The sequence below is a fragment of the Notolepis coatsorum genome (assembly GCF_963971535.1).
Source record: "Notolepis coatsorum genome assembly, chromosome: 17".
NCBI classification, from domain to species: Eukaryota; Metazoa; Chordata; class Actinopteri; order Aulopiformes; family Paralepididae; genus Notolepis; species Notolepis coatsorum.
The window spans coordinates 14,272,987-14,295,935 of NC_140181.1; the positions used below are offsets into that span (position 1 = coordinate 14,272,987).

Consider the following 22,949-nt stretch of genomic DNA (forward strand, 5'->3'; position numbering starts at 1 on the left):
AGGTGCTACAGACTGAAGGGCCTTCCAGAGTCTAGGTGCTACAGACTGACCTTCCAGAGTCTAGGTGCTACAGACTGAAGGGCCTTCCAGAGTCTAGGTGCTACAGACTGACCTTCCAGAGTCTAGGAGCTACAGACTGAAGGGCCTTCCAGAGTCCAGGTGCTACAGACTGAAGGTCCTTCCAGAGTCTAGGAGCTACAGACTGAAGGGCCTTCCAGAGTCCAGGTGCTACAGACTGAAGGGCCTTCCAGAGTCCAGGTGCTACAGACTGAAGGGCCTTCCAGAGTCTAGGTGCTACAGACTGAAGGGCCTTCCAGAGTCCAGGTGCTACAGACTGAAGGGCCTTCCAGAGTCCAGGCGCTACAGACTGAAGGGCCTTCCAAATCAAATCAAATCAAATCAAATTTATTTATAGGGCCCGACAACACACGTTAATGTCCCCATGGGCCGTACAGGTCTTCTTTAAACAAGTCAAGAAGAAAACATAACAATAAGTCAAGAACAGAACAAGAACACCATAAGGTCCAACATTTTTTAGATGAATGCAAATAAATGAAAGAATGCAAGCACTCCCAGACATACCCCACGCGAAGGTAAGGAAAAACTCACTAAAACCTAACAATAGGGAAAAAAGCTCCACAGGCAGTGTGGAGGAGAGAAACCTTAGAAGGGCCATTCAAGGGGGGATCTCCCTTCTTAGATGTTGGTGATAGTAGTGTTGCAGACGGACAGTTGGTAAGCATGCACTCATGTGTGTGGTGAAACACAGATGAGTGCATGCAATAGCAACTGTACATTTTGAAGAGAGACACTTGTCAGTTCATATTTAGCACGAGTGACACTTGAGTGCATCCCGTCCGTGACGCCGTCTTGATTGACAGCTCCTATTAGCCCATCGGCCAGTCCTTCCATTCACACGCTGCCTCCTCCTCACCTGACTCCCATCTCTCAGACGGGTAGCGTGGGCTATATCTCACTCTCTCTCTCTCCCTGCTCTCTCAGACGGGCAGTGCGGGCAGAGTGTGTGTGTGTGTGTGTGTGTGTGTGTGTGTGTGTGTGTGTGTGTGTGTGTGTGTGTGTGTGTGTGTGTGTGTGTGTGTGTGTGTGTGTGTGTGTGTGTGTGTGTGTGTGTGTGTGTGTGTGTGTGTGTGTGTGTGTGTGTGTGTGTGTGTGTGTGTGTGTGTGTGTGTGTGTGTGTGTGTGTGTGTGTGTGTGTGTGTGTGTGTGTGTGTGTGTGTGTGTGTGTGTGTGTGTGTGTGTGAGACTACTCGGGTAATCCATGCGAGAGCGCAATCTGGGAAGACATCACTCGCGTCCATCTCTAGTTAGAGGTAACGTTGTCATATTTCCGGTTATCCTAGGCATTGTCCAACTAACACCTCTCCCGAAGGCTACCCGGTCATGTCCGCTTCCATTCATTGTGCTAAGCTAGGCTAACGTGCAGCCAGATAGCACAGAGAGGAAACTGGTATCTATCTTCTCGTCTCTCTCTCTCTGGAGAAGACGGTATACTAAGCTAATTCCCCAAACGTGTTGGCGTGTTCCTTTAAGTCAGCTAACCCGCCTCGGGCCACATTGTGGGGATCCGTTTGTTCCTTCTTGGCCCAGAACACCTTTCAGACTGGGATCCTTTGATTTAAACAGGAATCCCGAGGCTCCGGGCCGTTCCTAATCATCCGTTCCCCACTGAGCCGCGACGCAGGCAGCACATGAAAGTGTATCGCCACAGTAGCACAGTAAATGCCTTGGCTGCAGAAGCGCCCGCTGCAACAATAATACATTATGTTCATCCCCTTGGAAAGATCGACTTGACTTAATTAAGGTTTTGCGAAAAGATGGGTTGCCTCAAAGTGCTCGCTGCGTATTACAATGTCGTGACCAATGTGTGCATCCATGGAGTAATTATCATCTGTAATATGATTATATTACAGCCATAGAAGAAACACGCCCATCATCTGTTTCATTATCCAAACGCAGCTTTGCAGTGGAGAGGGATTTGTAGAATAGAACCCATTGGTAAGTTCCTCAAAGCGTATATAAAATGAACAGCAGAACCATTTTTACAGAATACATTATGCTTGGATTTCTCCCTATATTTTTGGCTTAAAGGTTAAAAAAATGGTGTTATAAGTGGTATGACTTTGTTAAAATGAGGGTTCGCCTCCCGCTCCCGGGGGATCACCTGTCGCATGTCCTCCCCACCTCCTCTCCCGTTCGCCCCCTCTCCTCCCCCGTCGGTCATGACTGACCATGAAAACGCAATAAATGCTAAAAAATAATCTTAAAAAAAATGAAAATGAGTGTTAAATAGCTCTACATTCCAACAGCCATCACTGGTGTCTGGTCAGTAACATGGGTCTCCCAGTCCCTCCACTCTGCAGTAAACAGCCATCACTGATATAGAGTGTCTGGTCAGTAACATGGGTCTCCCAGTCCCTCCACTCTGCAGTAAACAGCCATCACTGATACAGAGTGTCTGGTCAGTAACATGGGTCTCTCAGTCCCTCCACTCTGCAGTAAACAGCCATCACTGATACAGAGTGTCTGGTCAGTAACATGGGTCTCCCAGTCCCTCCACTCTGCAGTAAACAGCCATCACTGATATAGAGTGTCTGGTCAGTCACATGGGTCTCCCAGTCCCTCCACTCTGCAGTAAACAGCCATCACTGATATAGAGTGTCTGGTCAGTAACATGGGTCTCTCAGTCCCTCCACTCTGCAGTAAACAGCCATCACTGATACAGAGTGTCTGGTCAGTAACATGGGTCTCCCAGTCCCTCCGCTCTGCAGTAAACAGCCATCACTGATACAGAGTGTCTGGTCAGTAACATGGGTCTCTCAGTCCCTCCACTCTGCAGTAAACAGCCATCACTGATACAGAGTGTCTGGTCAGTAACATGGGTCTCCCAGTCCCTCCGCTCTGCAGTAAACAGTCATCACTGATATAGAGTGTCTGGTCAGTAACATGGGTCTCTCAGTCCCTCCACTCTGCAGTAAACAGCCATCACTGATATAGAGTGTCTGGTCAGTAACATGGGTCTCTCAGTCCCTCCACTCTGCAGTAAACAGCCATCACTGATACAGAGTGTCTGGTCAGTAACATGGGTCTCCCAGTCCCTCCACTCTGCAGTAAACAGTCATCACTGATATAGTGTCTGGTCAGTAACATGGGTCTCCCAGTCCCTCCACTCTGCAGTAAACAGTCATCACTGATATAGTGTCTGGTCAGTAACATGGGTCTCCCAGTCCCTCCACTCTGCAGTAAACAGTCATCACTGATATAGAGTGTCTGGTCAGTACCATGGGTCTCCCAGTCCCTCCACTCTGTAGTAAACAGCCATCACTGATATAGAGTGTCTGGTCAGTAACATGGGTCTCCCAGTCCCTCCACTCTGCAGTAAACAGCCATCACTGATATAGAGTGTCTGGTCAGTAACATGGGTCTCCCAGTCCCTCCGCTCTGCAGTAAACAGCCATCACTGATACAGAGTGTCTGGTCAGTAACATGGGTCTCCCAGTCCCTCCACTCTGCAGTAAACAGTCATCACTGATATAGTGTCTGGTCAGTCACATGGGTCTCCCAGTCCCTCCACTCTGCAGTAAACAGCCATCACTGATATAGTGTCTGGTCAGTAACATGGGTCTCCCAGTCCCTCCACTCTGCAGTAAACAGCCATCACTGATAGAGTGTCTGGTCAGTAACATGGGTCTCCCAGTCCCTCCACTCTGCAGTAAACAGCCATCACTGATATAGAGTGTCTGGTCAGTAACATGGGTCTCCCAGTCCCTCCGCTCTGCAGTAAACAGCCATCACTAATACAGTGTCTGGTCAGTACCATGGGTCTCTCAGTCCCTCCACTCTGCAGTAAACAGCCATCACTGATATAGAGTGTCTGGTCAGTAACATGGGTCTCCCAGTCCCTCCGCTCTGCAGTAAACAGCCATCACTGATATAGAGTGTCTGGTCAGTAACATGAGTCTCTCAGTCCCTCCGCTCTGCAGTAAACAGCCATCACTGATACAGAGTGTCTGGTCAGTAACATGGGTCTCCCAGTCCCTCTTCTCTGCAGTAAACAGCCATCACTGATATAGAGTGTCTGGTCAGTAACATGGGTCTCCCAGTCCCTCTTCTCTGCAGTAAACAGCCATCACTGATATAGAGTGTCTGGTCAGTAACATGGGTCTCCCAGTCCCTCTTCTCTGCAGTAAACAGCCATCACTGATATAGAGTGTCTGGTCAGTAACATGGGTCTCCCAGTCCCTCTTCTCTGCAGTAAACAGCCATCACTGATATAGAGTGTCTGGTCAGTAACATGGGTCTCCCAGTCCCTCCGCTCTGCAGTAAACAGCCATCACTGATATAGAGTGTCTGGTCAGTACCATGGGTCTCTCAGTCCCTCCGCTCTGCAGTAAACAGCCATCACTGATATAGAGTGTCTGGTCAGTAACATGGGTCTCTCAGTCCCTCCACTCTGCAGTAAACAGCCATCACTGATATAGAGTGTCTGGTCAGTACCATGGGTCTCCCAGTCCCTCCACTCTGCAGTAAACAGCCATCACTGATATAGAGTGTCTGGTCAGTAACATGGGTCTCCCAGTCCCTCCGCTCTGCAGTAAACAGCCATCACTGATACAGAGTGTCTGGTCAGTAACATGGGTCTCCCAGTCCCTCCACTCTGCAGTAAACAGTCATCACTGATATAGTGTCTGGTCAGTCACATGGGTCTCCCAGTCCCTCCACTCTGCAGTAAACAGCCATCACTGATATAGTGTCTGGTCAGTAACATGGGTCTCCCAGTCCCTCCACTCTGCAGTAAACAGCCATCACTGATAGAGTGTCTGGTCAGTAACATGGGTCTCCCAGTCCCTCCACTCTGCAGTAAACAGCCATCACTGATATAGAGTGTCTGGTCAGTAACATGGGTCTCCCAGTCCCTCCGCTCTGCAGTAAACAGCCATCACTAATACAGTGTCTGGTCAGTACCATGGGTCTCTCAGTCCCTCCACTCTGCAGTAAACAGCCATCACTGATATAGAGTGTCTGGTCAGTAACATGGGTCTCCCAGTCCCTCCGCTCTGCAGTAAACAGCCATCACTGATATAGAGTGTCTGGTCAGTAACATGAGTCTCTCAGTCCCTCCGCTCTGCAGTAAACAGCCATCACTGATACAGAGTGTCTGGTCAGTAACATGGGTCTCCCAGTCCCTCTTCTCTGCAGTAAACAGCCATCACTGATATAGAGTGTCTGGTCAGTAACATGGGTCTCCCAGTCCCTCTTCTCTGCAGTAAACAGCCATCACTGATATAGAGTGTCTGGTCAGTAACATGGGTCTCCCAGTCCCTCTTCTCTGCAGTAAACAGCCATCACTGATATAGAGTGTCTGGTCAGTAACATGGGTCTCCCAGTCCCTCTTCTCTGCAGTAAACAGCCATCACTGATATAGAGTGTCTGGTCAGTAACATGGGTCTCCCAGTCCCTCCGCTCTGCAGTAAACAGCCATCACTGATATAGAGTGTCTGGTCAGTACCATGTGTAAGATTCTGATCAAACTGGCCAGTATCACGTCTTCGTCTGTTTGGCTCTCCATCCAATTCCTCTGCGTTGTGTACTTTTAATGGTCCTGACGTCTCCGATACTGGTAGATAAGATCCTTATCTCCCCCCCGTTAGTGCAATCCGTAAACCATAATACTTCCCCACCTCCGTAAGAATTCGACACTTCGACAACGTGAAATACCTTACAAGGAAAAGCATGGTTTTATTTCTCTAAACAGAAACCTCAGCTCAGATGTTAACAGATTGTATTGTCCTTGAAGAGTATATTTCTAATGATCTTTCGGTGTGTTCATATTATCGTCCTTTTGCTGTTCAGTCCAATAGTGTTCAGGCCTGTTCGTTAGCCTAAAACCATCCTCGTGGTAGCCGAAGCTACTGGTGATGTGCCATTCTCCCCCCCCCCCCCCTCTCTCTCGTCGAGAGGAGAGAGTCTCTTCTGGTTTCTTCCCTCTTAGTCTCAGTCAGATTTTAGTCTGCTCAACACCCGGAAACACCGTTCGACTTATAGATGTTCGTCGTCGCAACGACGGCCCCGCATTCTGGTTGTCATGTGACGTGTTGTCATGACAACTGCGTTTAACCTTTCACACATTAAAATGCAGTTTCATTCACTGTTGCATTAAGATGAACCTCTCTCCCTCCTGCTCGTCGAGACAGTACACTCTAATCTCAGATGTTCTAATGAGGAATGTCAACAAACATTCTCTCGCTGGCAGTGTGGCTCACAACAATCACCCTGCTACTGAACCACCGTCTCCTGCTTCCACCGTCCGCATGCACTTCGACCTCTCTGACCCGGCACCGTTTTAGCTGTGGTCACTCCCCCCAATCTATACATCACATACATTGAAAAACCACCATTTTCTCTCAATCCCCCCTTGATTCTTATCACCCCTTCAGAATCATAAATCATTATTTGGTTTTTTAATTAATTATGCCAAAAATAGCCTGTGGTTGAAGCAAACCAACCTCGTCTCTCGTGCACAAGAAACGAAGACGGCCCACGGTCAACCCAGTGATCCTGCTGCCTGATGTCTGTTTGCGCCCCCCTTCGTGCACAAAGGGAACCGAAACCGACCACCAAAACCAACAACATCCAACGACTCATAACCATTGGAGCCCCCCTGTCTGCTCCCAATAATTATATCCTGTTGTTCTACTGTTCTCCCTCTTATCTACCTTCTATATATATATATATCCTTCTATACATATATCTTATATATGAATCCTCCATTTATATCTCATACTCCTAATCAATGAACACAGGACTTCTCGCTGTTGTCTCGTCTCTCGATCTCCTGATTGACTCTGAAAGGAAGTCCCTGTTTGTTCATGATTCACCGCCCGTGCTCTGTTGTTTCAAAACGCTCTCTAAACAGCGTCTCCGCAGGGAAACCCCCTCCAATGTCTGCCTCGTTCTCCCCTGGGCAAACACCGCCTGCGACCGCTGGACTCCGCCTCGTCGGCCGTCTCCGCCCCGTCGGTCATCTCCGCCCCGTCGGTCATCTCCGCCCTGTCGGTCATCTTGGTTGAGGCTCATCTCCACCGCCGTCGGCCCTCTCTCTCGTCGTGGACGATCTGTGTACCAGGCTGCCGTGCCTGGCCCCTGCGGCTTCCTCCTCCTCCAGTCTGTCTCCTGGCCATCTCCATCGCTGTCGGTGTCATTCCCCCCTTGAAAGCAGAAACACAACACCGGCAGTCTTTCTGTACACTCGACCCTGTGTTTTCTATTAGTCTACCGTGGCTTTGGGCCTGCAGCTCGTTCTCTATATATTTTTTTTCCTCTGCAAGCCCCTGCCATGGCCACGCCCTTTCAGACTGTTGGACGGTGTGAGTGTCCTACAGCCCATGGCGCTATTTGTTCTCTATTAGTCCCCCACCTTCTCAACACCCATATCTAATCCTACAGGGCTGTTCCCTGTTTTGTTGTCTTCCGGCGTGACACCAGCAGCTAAACGATACCCACTCGGCGCTCTACGTTTGTCCCACGGTTGACCCCCAGCGCGCGCCAGTTCTTTCTGGTGACGTGTCCCCTCAAGACTCTGCCTATTTATTAGGTGTGAGAAGGCCCCACTGGAGATCGAACTCCCTCTTATTTCATAATTAAACTTATTTAATTAACCTGTATATCGATCTTATTATTATGATAATAACATACAACCGAGCATCGCTCTAACATACAACAGAGCAGGTTGGTTCCCTGCTCCTAACTCACATACGTACTCGTACTATCATCTAACATACAACAGAGCTGTCCGTCGCCCTATACCCTACGGGGCTGTCTACCGTCGCCCTGGAGCTGTCACCGTTGCTCTATACCCTACGGGGCTGTCTACCGTCGCCCTGGAGCTGTCACCGTCGCTCTATACCCTACGGGGCTGTCTACCATCGCCCTGGAGCTGTCACCGTCGCTCTATATACCCTACGGGGCTGTCTACCGTCGCCCTGGAGCTGTCCCGTCGCTCTATATACCACACTTTGAGTTCCTTTACAAAGTTCTCACATACACCACCGTGTATACACACAAGCAGTTGGTAATTTTGAAAAAATTCAACTCCTTAATTAACTTAAACTCTACATATTCGCCTATGGGTAATGGAAACTCCCCAGCACTACCCCCCCCCCCCCCCTCCGCAATTAAACTCCTTAATTGAATTAAACTCTAAATATTCCCCTATGGGTAATGGAAACTCCCCAGCACTACCCCCCCCCCCTCCGCAATTAAACTCCTTAATTGAATTAAACTCTAAATATTCCCCTATGGGTAATGGAAACTCCCCAGCACTACCCCCCCCCCCCCCTCCGCCACTAGGTGGCGACCTACTCCTCCATTTGCCTGTATTATCCCACTGCCCCCCTAGATGGCGGCCAAAACTCAGTCTAGAGGATTGTAGGTGACGTGTCACTTCCTGATTCTAAACCCCTCGTGGCTCTGCGGCCATTTTGACTCGGTGCAAATGGCTACTCTCTCAACAAACGGCCGCTGCCCTTCCTTCCAAGGCCTGAAAACACAGCTGTTTTTCCTCTCTTTCCTATCCATTATCAGGGGACGCTTTCTCAGACTAATACTCTTGCCTGATTGGACATAATACACACTGGTACAATCTCCTTTCGACTTTCCTTCTGTTATGAAAACAGTCCCGCCATAACAATTTTTCGATCTGATTCAAGCGCCCCCCCCCCCCCCCCCCCCTTTCCTCATCTCGCATTTACCCTCCTTAAACCAAAACTGTGCAGCCTGCCTCATTTGCTTTTCATTCTCTGTAGATAACACCCTCGATTTTCACCATGGCTCTCTGCTCATATTATTACAGCTGGCATTCTCTCTCTGTGTCAAACTAGAAATGTTTACGTTTACGGATTCACTATCTGTTCGTTTTTATTTGGCTATAAAAGATCAAAACAACCGTGTGCACAGTGAACTCACATTTTTGATCGGAGCGCTGTTTCCCCTACAGCGCTGGTTCGCCTCCTGACCGCTCGACTCGCCGCTCTCTCCCAGGGCTGGCCGGCCTTGCTTCGATCATGATTCTCCCACACATTGATGACTGTTGTCCACTGTCGCCCCATTATTGAAAAAGTCTTTATCCGTTGTTCTTATCTCTTGCAAATCCGGCTGTCATCAACAACCAACTGTTCCCGTTGTTTTAATCTCTTGCAAATCCGGGTCCCAACGGCATCAACTGTAAGATTCTGATCAAACTGGCCAGTATCACGTCTTCGTCTGTTTGGCTCTCCATCCAATTCCTCTGCGTTGTGTACTTTTAATGGTCCTGACGTCTCCGATACTGGTAGATAAGATCCTTATCTCCCCCCCGTTAGTGCAATCCGTAAACCATAATACTTCCCCACCTCCGTAAGAATTCGACACTTCGACAACGTGAAATACCTTACAAGGAAAAGCATGGTTTTATTTCTCTAAACAGAAACCTCAGCTCAGATGTTAACAGATTGTATTGTCCTTGAAGAGTATATTTCTAATGATCTTTCGGTGTGTTCATATTATCGTCCTTTTGCTGTTCAGTCCAATAGTGTTCAGGCCTGTTCGTTAGCCTAAAACCATCCTCGTGGTAGCCGAAGCTACTGGTGATGTGCCATTCTCCCCCCCCCCCCCCTCTCTCTCGTCGAGAGGAGAGAGTCTCTTCTGGTTTCTTCCCTCTTAGTCTCAGTCAGATTTTAGTCTGCTCAACACCCGGAAACACCGTTCGACTTATAGATGTTCGTCGTCGCAACGACGGCCCCGCATTCTGGTTGTCATGTGACGTGTTGTCATGACAACTGCGTTTAACCTTTCACACATTAAAATGCAGTTTCATTCACTGTTGCATTAAGATGAACCTCTCTCCCTCCTGCTCGTCGAGACAGTACACTCTAATCTCAGATGTTCTAATGAGGAATGTCAACAAACATTCTCTCGCTGGCAGTGTGGCTCACAACAATCACCCTGCTACTGAACCACCGTCTCCTGCTTCCACCGTCCGCATGCACTTCGACCTCTCTGACCCGGCACCGTTTTAGCTGTGGTCACTCCCCCCAATCTATACATCACATACATTGAAAAACCACCATTTTCTCTCACATGGGTCTCCCAGTCCCTCCGCTCTGCAGTAAACAGCCATCACTGATATAGAGTGTCTGGTCAGTAACATGGGTCTCCCAGTCCCTCCGCTCTGCAGTAAACAGCCATCACTGATACAGTGTCTGGTCAGTACCATGGGTCTCTCAGTCCCTCCACTCTGCAGTAAACAGCCATCACTGATATAGAGTGTCTGGTCAGTACCATGGGTCTCTCAGTCCCTCCACTCTGCAGTAAACAGCCATCACTGATATAGAGTGTCTGGTCAGTAACATGGGTCTCCCAGTCCCTCCGCTCTGCAGTAAACAGCCATCACTGATACAGTGTCTGGTCAGTACCATGGGTCTCTCAGTCCCTCCACTCTGCAGTAAACAGCCATCACTGATATAGAGTGTCTGGTCAGTAACATGGGTCTCCCAGTCCCTCCGCTCTGCAGTAAACAGCCATCACTGATAGTGTCTGGTCAGTACCATGGGTCTCTCAGTCCCTCCACTCTGCAGTAAACAGCCATCACTGATATAGAGTGTCTGGTCAGTACCATGGGTCTCTCAGTCCCTCCACTCTGCAGTAAACAGCCATCACTGATATAGAGTGTCTGGTCAGTAACATGGGTCTCCCAGTCCCTCCGCTCTGCAGTAAACAGCCATCACTGATATAGAGTGTCTGGTCAGTAACATGGGTCTCTCAGTCCCTCCACTCTGCAGTAAACAGCCATCACTGATATAGAGTGTCTGGTCAGTAACATGGGTCTCCCAGTCCCTCCGCTCTGCAGTAAACAGCCATCACTGATACAGTGTCTGGTCAGTACCATGGGTCTCTCAGTCCCTCCACTCTGCAGTAAACAGCCATCACTGATATAGAGTGTCTGGTCAGTACCATGGGTCTCTCAGTCCCTCCACTCTGCAGTAAACAGCCATCACTGATATAGAGTGTCTGGTCAGTAACATGGGTCTCCCAGTCCCTCCGCTCTGCAGTAAACAGCCATCACTGATATAGAGTGTCTGGTCAGTAACATGGGTCTCTCAGTCCCTCCACTCTGCAGTAAACAGCCATCACTGATATAGAGTGTCTGGTCAGTAACATGGGTCTCTCAGTCCCTCCACTCTGCAGTAAACAGTCATCACTGATATAGTGTCTGGTCAGTAACATGGGTCTCTCAGTCCCTCCACTCTGCAGTAAACAGCCATCACTGATATAGAGTGTCTGGTCAGTAACATGGGTCTCTCAGTCCCTCCACTCTGCAGTAAACAGCCATCACTGATATAGAGTGTCTGGTCAGTAACATGGGTCTCCCAGTCCCTCCGCTCTGCAGTAAACAGCCATCACTGATACAGTGTCTGGTCAGTACCATGGGTCTCTCAGTCCCTCCACTCTGCAGTAAACAGCCATCACTGATATAGAGTGTCTGGTCAGTACCATGGGTCTCTCAGTCCCTCCACTCTGCAGTAAACAGCCATCACTGATATAGAGTGTCTGGTCAGTAACATGGGTATCCCAGTCCCTCCGCTCTGCAGTAAACAGCCATCACTGATATAGTGTCTGGTCAGTAACATGGGTCTCTCAGTCCCTCCACTCTGCAGTAAACAGCCATCACTGATATAGAGTGTCTGGTCAGTAACATGGGTCTCCCAGTCCCTCCACTCTGCAGTAAACAGCCATCACTGATATAGAGTGTCTGGTCAGTAACATGGGTCTCTCAGTCCCTCCACTCTGCAGTAAACAGCCATCACTGATACAGAGTGTCTGGTCAGTAACATGGGTCTCTCAGTCCCTCCACTCTGCAGTAAACAGTCATCACTGATATAGAGTGTCTGGTCAGTAACATGAGTCTCTCAGTCCCTCCACTCTGCAGTAAACAGCCATCACTGATACAGTGTCTGGTCAGTACCATGGGTCTCCCAGTCCCTCCACTCTGCAGTAAACAGCCATCACTGATATAGAGTGTCTGGTCAGTAACATGGGTCTCAGAGTCCCTCCACTCTGCAGTAAACAGCCATCACTGATATAGAGTGTCTGGTCAGTAACATGGGTCTCTCAGTCCCTCCACTCTGCAGTAAACAGCCATCACTGATATAGAGTGTCTGGTCAGTAACATGGGTCTCCAAGTCCCTCCGCTCTGCAGTAAACAGCCATCACTGATATAGAGTGTCTGGTCAGTAACATGGGTCTCCCAGTCCCTCCACTCTGCAGTAAACAGCCATCACTAACCCTATTTCTATACATTTTACTTAAATATTTTATTATAATTTGTATTGTTTTATGTAGTTTTTTTTTATCATTTTATTTGTTCTTTTTTAATGTCAACATATTCTTTAAATTATTCAAATAAACTCAAACATGTTCCGTTGTGATGTCACCAGTGTTGGGCAAGTTATTTACTGTAGTTACAGTTACTAGTTACTTCTTCCAAAAAGTTACTAAATTACTTACTCAGTTACAAATTATAAAAGTAACTAGTTACTTCAGAAAGTAACTATTGCATTACTTTCAAGTAAATGTTTTACATAAACAACATACACAAATCTAAACTATTTTAATGTTGCTGTGGGACAAAGTGAGACTAGCCTCCAATCAAATGCCATGTATGTAGATATTATAATTACTATGTTTATATAGTGGATCATACAAATACAAACACAATAGATGTTTTGGAACTTTTGATATGTATTGCCCCTCAAGAGGCCACAACTGGGCAACATTAAATATGAGATTACTTGTTACTGAAAATACTAACGCTGTTAATAATAACTGGATGTCACAGTATGATGTCATAATCAAACATTCTAGAACATTTGTGATGTCACAGTATGATGTCATAATATACCATTCTAGAACATTTGTGATGTCACAGTATGATGTCATAATAGACCATTCTAGAACATTTGTGATGTCACAGTATGATGTCATAATCAAATATTCTAGAACATTTGTGATGTCACAGTATGATGTCATAATCAAACATTCTAGAACATTTGTGATATCACAGTATGATGTCATAATCAAACATTCTAGAACATTTGTGATGTCACAGTATGATGCCATAACCAAACATTCTAGAACATTTGTGATGTCACAGTATGATGTCATAATAGAACATTCTAGAACATTTGTGATGTCACAGTATGATGTCATAATAGAACATTCTAGAACATTTGTGATGTCACAGTAGGTTTCATAATAGAACATTCTAGAACATTTGTGATGTCACAGTATGATGTCATAATAGAACATTCTAGAACATTTGTGTACAGTATAGGGGGGCCCTCCAAGAGAGGAGATGATGTTTGTATTGTGATTGTATGACAAGAGGAGCAGAGAAGAAGGAGACAGAGATGATAGAAATGTGTTTTGAAGATGAGAAGAAGAAGAGGAGTGTAAACTTTCGCAAGTGTGGGCGAAGCAAGAATTGTGGAGGGCAGTAATACGCCACGATGCGTCTACACTGCCGGAAATTCAAATAAGAAGAAGAAGAAGAAGAAGAAGAGATCATCAAAAGAAGTGCGGAGGGCAGTAATACGCCACGATGCGTCTAATCTGCCGGAAATTCAAAAGAAGAAGAAGAAGAAGAAGTTCTCAGATAGTAAAGGTGTTTAAATTTTGGGGAGTTTGGTTTGACGAAAGATTGAATTGGGCTGTTCATATAGAGAAAATCCTGGCAAAGTGTGAAAGAATAGTGAATGTGCTGAGAAGTTTGGCTGGGAGTGGGTGGGGAGCGGATAGAGAGACCACGTGCATGATATACCAGGCGATGATCAGGTCAACAATTGATTATGGTTGTTATGTGTACGGCTCTGCGGCCAAGTCTAATTTGCGAAAGCTGGATGTGCTTCAGTGCAAGGCTCTGAGAATCTGCTGTGGAGCTTTTAAGACCACCCCTGCTTCAGCACTATTGGTGGAAATGGGGGAGTTGCCCCTAAACCTGAGGAGAGTAAAGTTAGGGCTACAGTACTGGGCAAAATTGAGTGGGACAAGTCTGTCCTTCCCAGCTAGGTGTTTACTTTCAGGAGATGGGGATAAGTATAAACCTTTTTTGGCCAGTATTGATCAGTGGGCCAGGAAGTTGAGATTGCATCAGGGGGGAGTGGCGGAGCACACTCGGTGGCTATCAGTGCCATTTTGGCTAGTGCCTGATCGAGTCATTGAACTTAGGTTCTTGAAGGAGGAGGATAAGGGCGAGATTGTGGAGGAAATAGAGAGGTTCCTTCTGGAATCAGGGGCTCTGGAGGTGTACACTGATGGCTCTGTGGATCCTGAAAGTGGGAGGGCAGGATTTGGGTGGTGGGTGCCTCGGTTAGGGATCGGTAAGGGACAAAGAATATCCGATGGCAGCTCAGTATTTGTGACAGAGTTGCTTGCCATCCTCTGGGCATTGTGGTGGGTGGAGGAAGTGGGACCAAGCCAGGTGATTATATGCTCTGACTCGGCTGCTGCACTGATGGCTCTGAGTGCAGGTGGGTCTAAAGCTCGCCCCGGTTCTCATTCAGGAAATAATGTTGGTTTTATATAGGATTGCGAAGGCAGGCTGGTCAGTGGAGTTTTGTTGGGTCCCGGGGCACGCTGGGATTGCGGGGAATGAGATGGCTGACTCCCTTGCCAAACAGAGCCTGGGAAGGGAGGAAGAGATAGGCATTTCAATGGGAAGAGTAGAACTCAGAGATAAGATAAAGAAAGGAGTTGAGGCTGAGTGGCAGGATGAGTGGGAAAGGGGGACCAAGGGAAGGCACTATTTCTCTCTGCAGCCTCGGGTCAAGATCAAGGTGGAGGGATATGGGTCAAGGAGTGATAGGGTGAAGATGTGTAGACTGAGGCTGGGGCACTGTGGGTTGAACAGTAGCTTGTGCATTGTGGGCAAACATCCAGATGGGGTGTGTGAATGTGGAGAGACTGAAACTGTCGGGCATGTCTTCCTAAAATGTGAAAGGTATAGGAAAGAGAGGGAAATCTTTTATAAAAGTCTGGAAGAGCTGGGAGTCTCTTCCTTCTCTCTTAAATCATTCTTTGGCATGGATAATGAGAACCACCAGTTGATCACAGAGGCAGTGCTGACATTTCTGCATGCTTCAGAGTTGTACCAGAGGATATAGCGTTAGGGTATGTAGTAGTATTGGACAGGCAAGAGGAGCAGAGAAGAAGGAGAAAGTGTGAGTTGAAGAGGCCTAAAGATGGAACACCACTAGTGTAGTATAAGAAATGAGGAGGGAAGAAATACGCCAAGAAAGAAGAAGAAGAAGAAGAAGAAGAAGAAGAGATCATCAAAAGAAGTGTGGAGGGCAGTAATACGCCACGATGCGTCTACTCTGCCGGAAATTCAAAAGAAGAAGAAGAAGAAGTTCTCAGATCTCACAAGACAAGTGAAGATCTCACTTGTTGTTTCCGGCTACTTGTCTGTAAGCTTGAATATATTCTGTAGATACAATTTAAAATCCCCACATGGTAAAGGAAACAATGTCCTGTACAATCCTTAATGAGCTGCATCTGGAGGGAAGGCTCTGTGATGTGGTTATTAAAGTCAACAGCACTGAGTTGAATGCCCACAAGGCCCTCCTGTGTGACTGCAGTGACTATTTCAGGTAAGTTTAGCTTGGTTCAGGTTAGCTTGGTTCAGGTTAGCTTGGTTAGTAAACAGATACCATACTGTACTTTTACTGTAAAAAGATACCATACTGTACTTCTACTGTAAACAGATACTATACTGTACTTCTACTGTAAACAGATACTATAATGTACTTCTAATGTAAAAATATACTATAATGTGCTTCTACTGTAAACAGATACTGTACTTATACTGTAAACAGATAATATACTGTATGTCTACTGTAAACAGATACTATACTGCACTTCTACTGTAAACAGATATTATACTGTACTTCTACTGTAAACAGATACTATAATGTACTTCTACTGTAAAAAGATACTATACTGTACTATTGCATTACTTTCAAGTAAATGTTTTACATAAACAACATACACAAATCTAAACTATTTTAATGTTGCTGTGGGACAAAGTAAGACTAGCCTCCAATCAAATGCCATGTATGTAGATATTATAATTACTATGTTTATATAGTGGATCATACAAATACAAACACAATAGATGTTTTGGAACTTTTGATATGTATTGCCCCTCAACAGGCCACAACTGGGTAACATTAAATACGAGATTACTCGTTACTGAAAAAACTAACACTGTTAATAATAACTGGATGTCACAGTATGATGTCATAATCAAACATTCTAGAACATTTGTGATGTCACAGTATGATGTCATAATAGACCATTCTAGAACATTTGTGATGTCACAGTATGATGTCATAATAGACCATTCTAGAACATTTGTGATGTCACAGTATGATGTCATAATCAAATATTCTAGAACATTTGTGATGTCACAGTATGATGTCATAATCAAACATTCTAGAACATTTGTGATATCACAGTACGATGTCATAATCAAACATTCTAGAACATTTTTGATGTCACAGTATGATGCCATAACCAAACATTCTAGAACATTTGTGATGTCACAGTATGATGTCATAATAGAACATTCTAGAACATTTGTGATGTCACAGTAGGTTTCATAATAGAACATTCTAGAACATTTGTGATGTCACAGTATGATGTCATAATAGAACATTCTAGAACATTTGTGATGTCACAGTATGATGTCATAATAGAACATTCTAGAACATTTGTGTACAGTATATATTCAACAATTCTCTCAGAAGTTCTCAGATCTCACAAGACAAGTGAAGATCTCACTTGTTGTTTCCGGCTACTTGTCTGTAAGCTTGAATATATTCTGTAGATACAATTTAAAATCCCCACATGGTAAAGGAAACAATGTCCTGTACAATCCTTAATGAGCTGCATCTGGAGGGAAGGCTCTGTGATGTGGTTATTAAAGTCAACAGCACTGAGTTGAATGCCCACAAGGCCCTCCTGTGTGACTGCAGTGACTATTTCAGGTAAGTTTAGCTTGGTTCAGGTTAGCTTGGTTCAGGTTAGCTTGGTTAGTAAACAGATACCATACTGTACTTTTACTGTAAACAGATACTATACTGTACTTCTACTGTAAACAGATAATATACTGTATGTCTACTGTAAAAAGATACTATACTGTACTATTGCATTACTTTCAAGTAAATGTTTTACATAAACAACATACACAAATCTAAACTATTTTAATGTTGCTGTGGGACAAAGTGAGACTAGCCTCCAATCAAATGCCATGTATGTAGATATTATAATTACTATGTTTATATAGTGGATCATACAAATACAAACACAATAGATGTTTTGGAACTTTTGATATGTATTGCCCCTCAACAGGCCACAACTGGGCAACATTAAATACGAGATTACTCGTTACTGAAAAAACTAACACTGTTAATAATAACTGGATGTCACAGTATGATGTCATAATCAAACATTCTAGAACATTTGTGATGTCACAGTATGATGTCATAATAGACCATTCTAGAACATTTGTGATGTCACAGTATGATGTCATAATAGACCATTCTAGAACATTTGTGATGTCACAGTATGATGTCATAATCAAATATTCTAGAACATTTGTGATGTCACAGTATGATGTCATAATCAAACATTCTAGAACATTTGTGATATCACAGTATGATGTCAATCAAACATTCTAGAACATTTGTGATGTCACAGTATGATGTCATAACCAAACATTCTAGAACATTTGTGATGTCACAGTATGATGTCATAATAGAACATTCTAGAACATTTGTGATGTCACAGTAGTTTTCATAATAGAACATTCTAGAACATTTGTGATGTCACAGTATGATGTCATAATAGAACATTCTAGAACATTTGTGTACAGTATATATTCAACAATTCTCTCAGAAGTTCTCAGACCTCACAAGACAAGTGAAGATCTCACTTGTTGTTTCCGGCTACTTGTCTGTAAGCTTGAATATATTCTGTAGATACAATTTAAAATCCCCACATGGTAAAGGAAACAATGTCCTGTACAATCCTTAATGAGCTGCGTCTGGAGGGAAGGCTCTGTGATGTGGTTATTAAAGTCAACAGCACTGAGTTGAATGCCCACAATGCCCTCCTGTGTGACTGCAGTGACTATTTCAGGTAAGTTTAGCTTGGTTCAGGATAGCTTGGTTCAGGTTAGCTTGGTTAGTAAACAGATACCATACTGTACTTTTACTGTAAAAAGATACCATACTGTACTTCTACTGTAAACAGATACTATACTGTACTTCTACTGTAAACAGATACTATAATGTACTTCTAATGTAAAAATATACTATAATGTGCTTCTACTGTAAACAGATACTGTACTTATACTGTAAACAGATAATATACTGTATGTCTACTGTAAACAGATACTATACTGCACTTCTACTGTAAACAGATATTATACTGTACTTCTACTGTAAACAGATACTATAATGTACTTCTAATGTAAAAATATACTATACTGTACTTATACTGTAAAACGATAATATACTGTACTTCTACTGTAAACAGATAATATACTGTACTTCTACTGTAAACAGATACTATACTGTACTTCTACTGTAAAAATATACTATACTGCACTTCTACTGTAAACATATACTATACTGTAAACAGATAATATACTGTACTTCTACTGTAAAATATACTATACGATACTTCTACTGTAAAATATACTATACTGCACTTCTACTGTAAACAGATACTATACTGTACTTCTACTGTAAAAATATACTATACTGCACGTTTACTGTAAACATATACTATACTGTACTTCTACTGTAAACAGATGCTATACTGTACTTCTACTGTAAACAGATCATATACTGTACTTCTACTGTACAATATACTATACTGCACTTCTACTGTAAACAGATAATATACTGTACTTCTACTGTAAACAGATACTATACTGTACTTCTACTGTAAACAGATACTATACTGTACTTCTACTGTAAACAGATATTATACTGTACTTCTACTGTAAAAAGATACTATACTTCTACTGTGCTAAGACCCTATACTTCTACAGTGAAAATATATGACTACACAGAACAGCATGTTGCTTACTGTTTACTCATCAGATATCTCTATACTCTGCGTCCCACAGAGCCCTCTTCACTCGCTGGAGCGACTCAGAGAAAGCAGTCTACAGTATCCCTGGGGTGTCCCCGGGTATGATGCAGCTCATCATAGAGTACTCCTACACACGCTTTGTGCTGGTGACAGCAGAGAACGTGAAAGAGCTTCTCGTGGCTGCAGATCAGCTTCGCGTCACTGGCATAGTAGGAGCGTGCTCTGACTTCCTAGAGGGCCAGCTGTCTCTGGAAAACTGTGTCGGCATCTGGAGGTTCACGGACATGTACTGCTGCCCTGACCTGAGGCGCAAGGCCCATCTCTGCATCGTGTGCCACTTTGAGGAGATGTTGCACGTCTCACAGGAGTTTGTGGAGCTGTCCCCGCAGCAACTGGTGGACATCATTGAGAGGGATGACCTGAACGTGAAGAGCGAGGAGACAGTGTTCGAGGCCGTCCTCCGTTGGATCGACCACTCCCGTGAGGAGCGTAAAACACACATCCCTTTGCTGCTGCCCAAGGTAACTAATTGTATTACGGATAGACAAACATGGTTGCTAGTGCCTGAGCCACATTTTTTTTTTTTTTTTTTTTTTTTTATTATTTTACTTTTTCTTGTTTGTCTGTCTCTTGTCAAGGTCATTATGATTCATGTTACTGTTATTATTGTTGTCGTCGCTGTTGTTATTATTATTATTATTATTATTATTATTATTATTATTATTATTATTATTATTATTATTATTATTATTATTATTATTATTATTATAATAATAATAATTATTATTATTATTATTATTATTATTATTATTATTATTATTATTATTATTATTATTATTATTATTATTATTATTATACTGTTATGTTCTGTTTTATGTATGAAAAGAAAAGAAAAACATTTATAAAAAAAATAATTGTATTACTGTGCATTACATTAAAACAACACTAGGTTCCCTAGTACAGTGGTTCTCAAACATTTGGGTCCAAACTGTTCCCTAGCAACAGAAACCGTCTACAACCGATGTCTAAGTTGTACCCGCTGTCTGCTTGTCTCTTCCCAGGTTCGCATGGGCTTGATGAGGCCTGACTACTTCAGGAGCAACGTCCAGAACAACCCTGTGGTGAGGGACAGCCACGACTGCAGGGCCCTCATCCTCAGCGTCCTGAACCCCCCTGGCTCCGACAGGCTCCCAAACCCCCTGACCCGCCCACGCCGGCCCCAGGAGGTCCTATTGGCCATCGGAGGGGAGAGTGGCGGCAGCCTGACCATGGAGGCTTACGATATCCGAGCCGGTGGATGGATGGACGTGAGCGTTGAGGGGGAGAGTCCCCGGTGGTGCCACGACACCGCTTATCTCCACGGTCTGGTCTACTGCGTCGGTGGCATGGACGGCGTAGGAGCCTGTCTCAGCAGTGTGAGCAGGTTCAACCCCGTCACTCGCAGCTGGCTGCAGGCGGCTCCCATGCACTCACGCCGCTGTTTCGTCAGCGTGGTGGTGTTGGACGGCTGTATCTACGCCATGGGAGGGTGGGACGGATACGTGGACCTGTATCTGAACACCGCCGAGCGCTACGAGCCTGAAACCAACCAGTGGACAGTGATCTCACCCATGCTGGAGCACAGGGGCCACGCCGGGGCAGCAGCCCTCCAGGGCAAGGTGGGTGGAACTGAGGGACACAGGGTGCTAGATGAACACAAGGAACGTTAGATCATAAATCATAAATGTCTTTATTGCCAAGTAAGCTTGCACATACAAAAGATGTGTCTGGGTCCTTTGGTGCATCAACATTAACAGACAATTAAAGTAGAATGAAATCAAATGGAATATATAAACTAAATTAGAATATTCTTTCTTATTACAGGTTTACATCTGTGGTGGCAGGACCAGTACGGGGTGGCTGCTCACAGCTGAGTGCTACAGCCCAGACACCGAGCAGTGGACTCTGATCGCCCCCATGAGCACCAGGCATGGCGAAGTGGGAGTGGCTGCATATGGAGGACATGTCTATGCAGTAGGTGCACACAGAGACAAATGCTTTATACTAGATATTTTTATAGATATATAATTTGACTTGCAATGCTTCTGTGATGCCCTCATTCCCCTAAATGGATTAATACAGTGTCTGCCTGCCTTAACCACACACTAAAACATTCCTCTCATGTGTCCTGTCCTCAGGTGGGAGGGTGCGACGGTGAAGACGTCCTGCGTAGCGCGGAGGCCTACAGCCCCTTGACTGACTCCTGGAGCGCCCTGCCCGACATGCTCACCCCCCGCTGGGGCTTTGGCATCGCGGTGCTGGACGACCTGCTCTTCGTGGTCGGAGGCTTCAATGATGGCTCCAATGATGGCTCCAGAACCATCTCCAACGTGGAGCGCTACGACCATAGCAGCGACAAGTGGACTGTAGCCGAGGACATGAAGATCCCGCGCGATGACCTAAGCTGCTGCATAATGCATGGCCTGCCATTTTACATGAGCCAGTACGCTGCTCCCCGTGGAGGAGGAGGAGGAGGAGGAGGAGGAGGAGGAGGAGGAGGAGGAGGAGGAGGAGGAGCAGGAGGAAGAGGAGGAGGAGGAGGAGGGTAGGAGGAGGAGGAGGAGGAAGAGCAGGAGGAGGAGCAGGAGGAGGAGGAGGAGGAGGAGCAGGAGGAGGAGGAGGAGGAGGAGGAGATATATATATATTAGGGCTGTCAAAATTAATGTTTTAACTTTGGAGATTAATTTAAATGATTTAAAGCATTAAAATAAATTAATCTATGGAGTGAAAAATCTTCAATCTTAGCTCCGTGGATATAAGAAAGAGATCTAGCTGAGTCAATGTTGATGGTTTTGTTGAACATTTGTATTTCACAGGAGAGAAACTATTCAAAGAAAGCTATTAAAATAGTCTTTGAATCTAAATATACTTTCTTTATTTGTTACAAGCTTCGGTCTTAAGTAGAAAAATGCTATTTTTAATCTAGATTAATTACAGAAAATTGTGAGATGAATTAGTTAATTTTTTTTAATCTATTGACAGCACTAATATATATATATTTCACAAATGATTCAATTCTGTGTCAATTCTTTCTCAAACCGGAGCCAGGCGAGTGGCGACGCCGGCGATGCTTTTCTTCGTTCAGATCTCAGCGTCAATTTGGCAACTCCACCTCTGCAACTCGGCGTTCCATTTCCGGACGGAGGCCTCCCGGCAGGCAGGAGGCGCTGTGGGGCAACTGTACCTCCATCCACAGCCACAGCCACGGACAACTCCATTTGTCAGGCAAGGCCACGGGGAAAATACAGATTGCAATTCCACGGTACAGGAACCTGCCTCCTCGTCTCTCTGCTCCTCTTCCAAGCAACACGCCGTGTTTACATCTGCAGCCACAGCCGGGGCGGAGCAGTCCTTTAACCACTCTCTCACTCCATCCCTCCGTCTCTATATCCCTCCAGCCATCCATCTATCTCTCCATCCCTCTGTATTTCCATCTCTATATCCCTCTCTCCATCCTTCCATATCTGTATCCCTCTCTCTCTTCATCCCTATTATCTCTCCATCTATTTGTCTCTACATCCCTCCATGCATCTCTCTCATCCCTCTATCTCTCTATCCCTCAATCCATCTCTCTTTACATCCCTCTATTTCTCCATCTCTCTATATCCCTCTGTCTATCCTTATAATAATAATAATAATAATAATAATAAATTGAATTTGTATTGCACTTTTTGTTCGCTGGGATCCCAAAGTGC

At 45.1% G+C, this 22,949-nt stretch overlaps 1 protein-coding gene across 1 annotated transcript in view; it reads left to right on the forward strand.

Moving 5' to 3' along the window:
• Window positions 1-22,949, forward strand: part of LOC311243481 (uncharacterized protein) — a gene marked incomplete at both ends in the record, with an annotated part of 55,612 nt that overhangs the window by 15,208 nt on the left and 17,455 nt on the right. Inside the window, 4 exons of the mRNA XM_084332716.1 lie at window positions 19,369-19,424; window positions 20,439-20,873; window positions 21,079-21,228; window positions 21,393-21,584. Of these exons, the coding sequence (XP_084188842.1) occupies window positions 19,369-19,424; window positions 20,439-20,873; window positions 21,079-21,228; window positions 21,393-21,584 (833 nt within the window). The remainder of the gene's footprint in view (window positions 1-19,368; window positions 19,425-20,438; window positions 20,874-21,078; window positions 21,229-21,392; window positions 21,585-22,949) is intronic.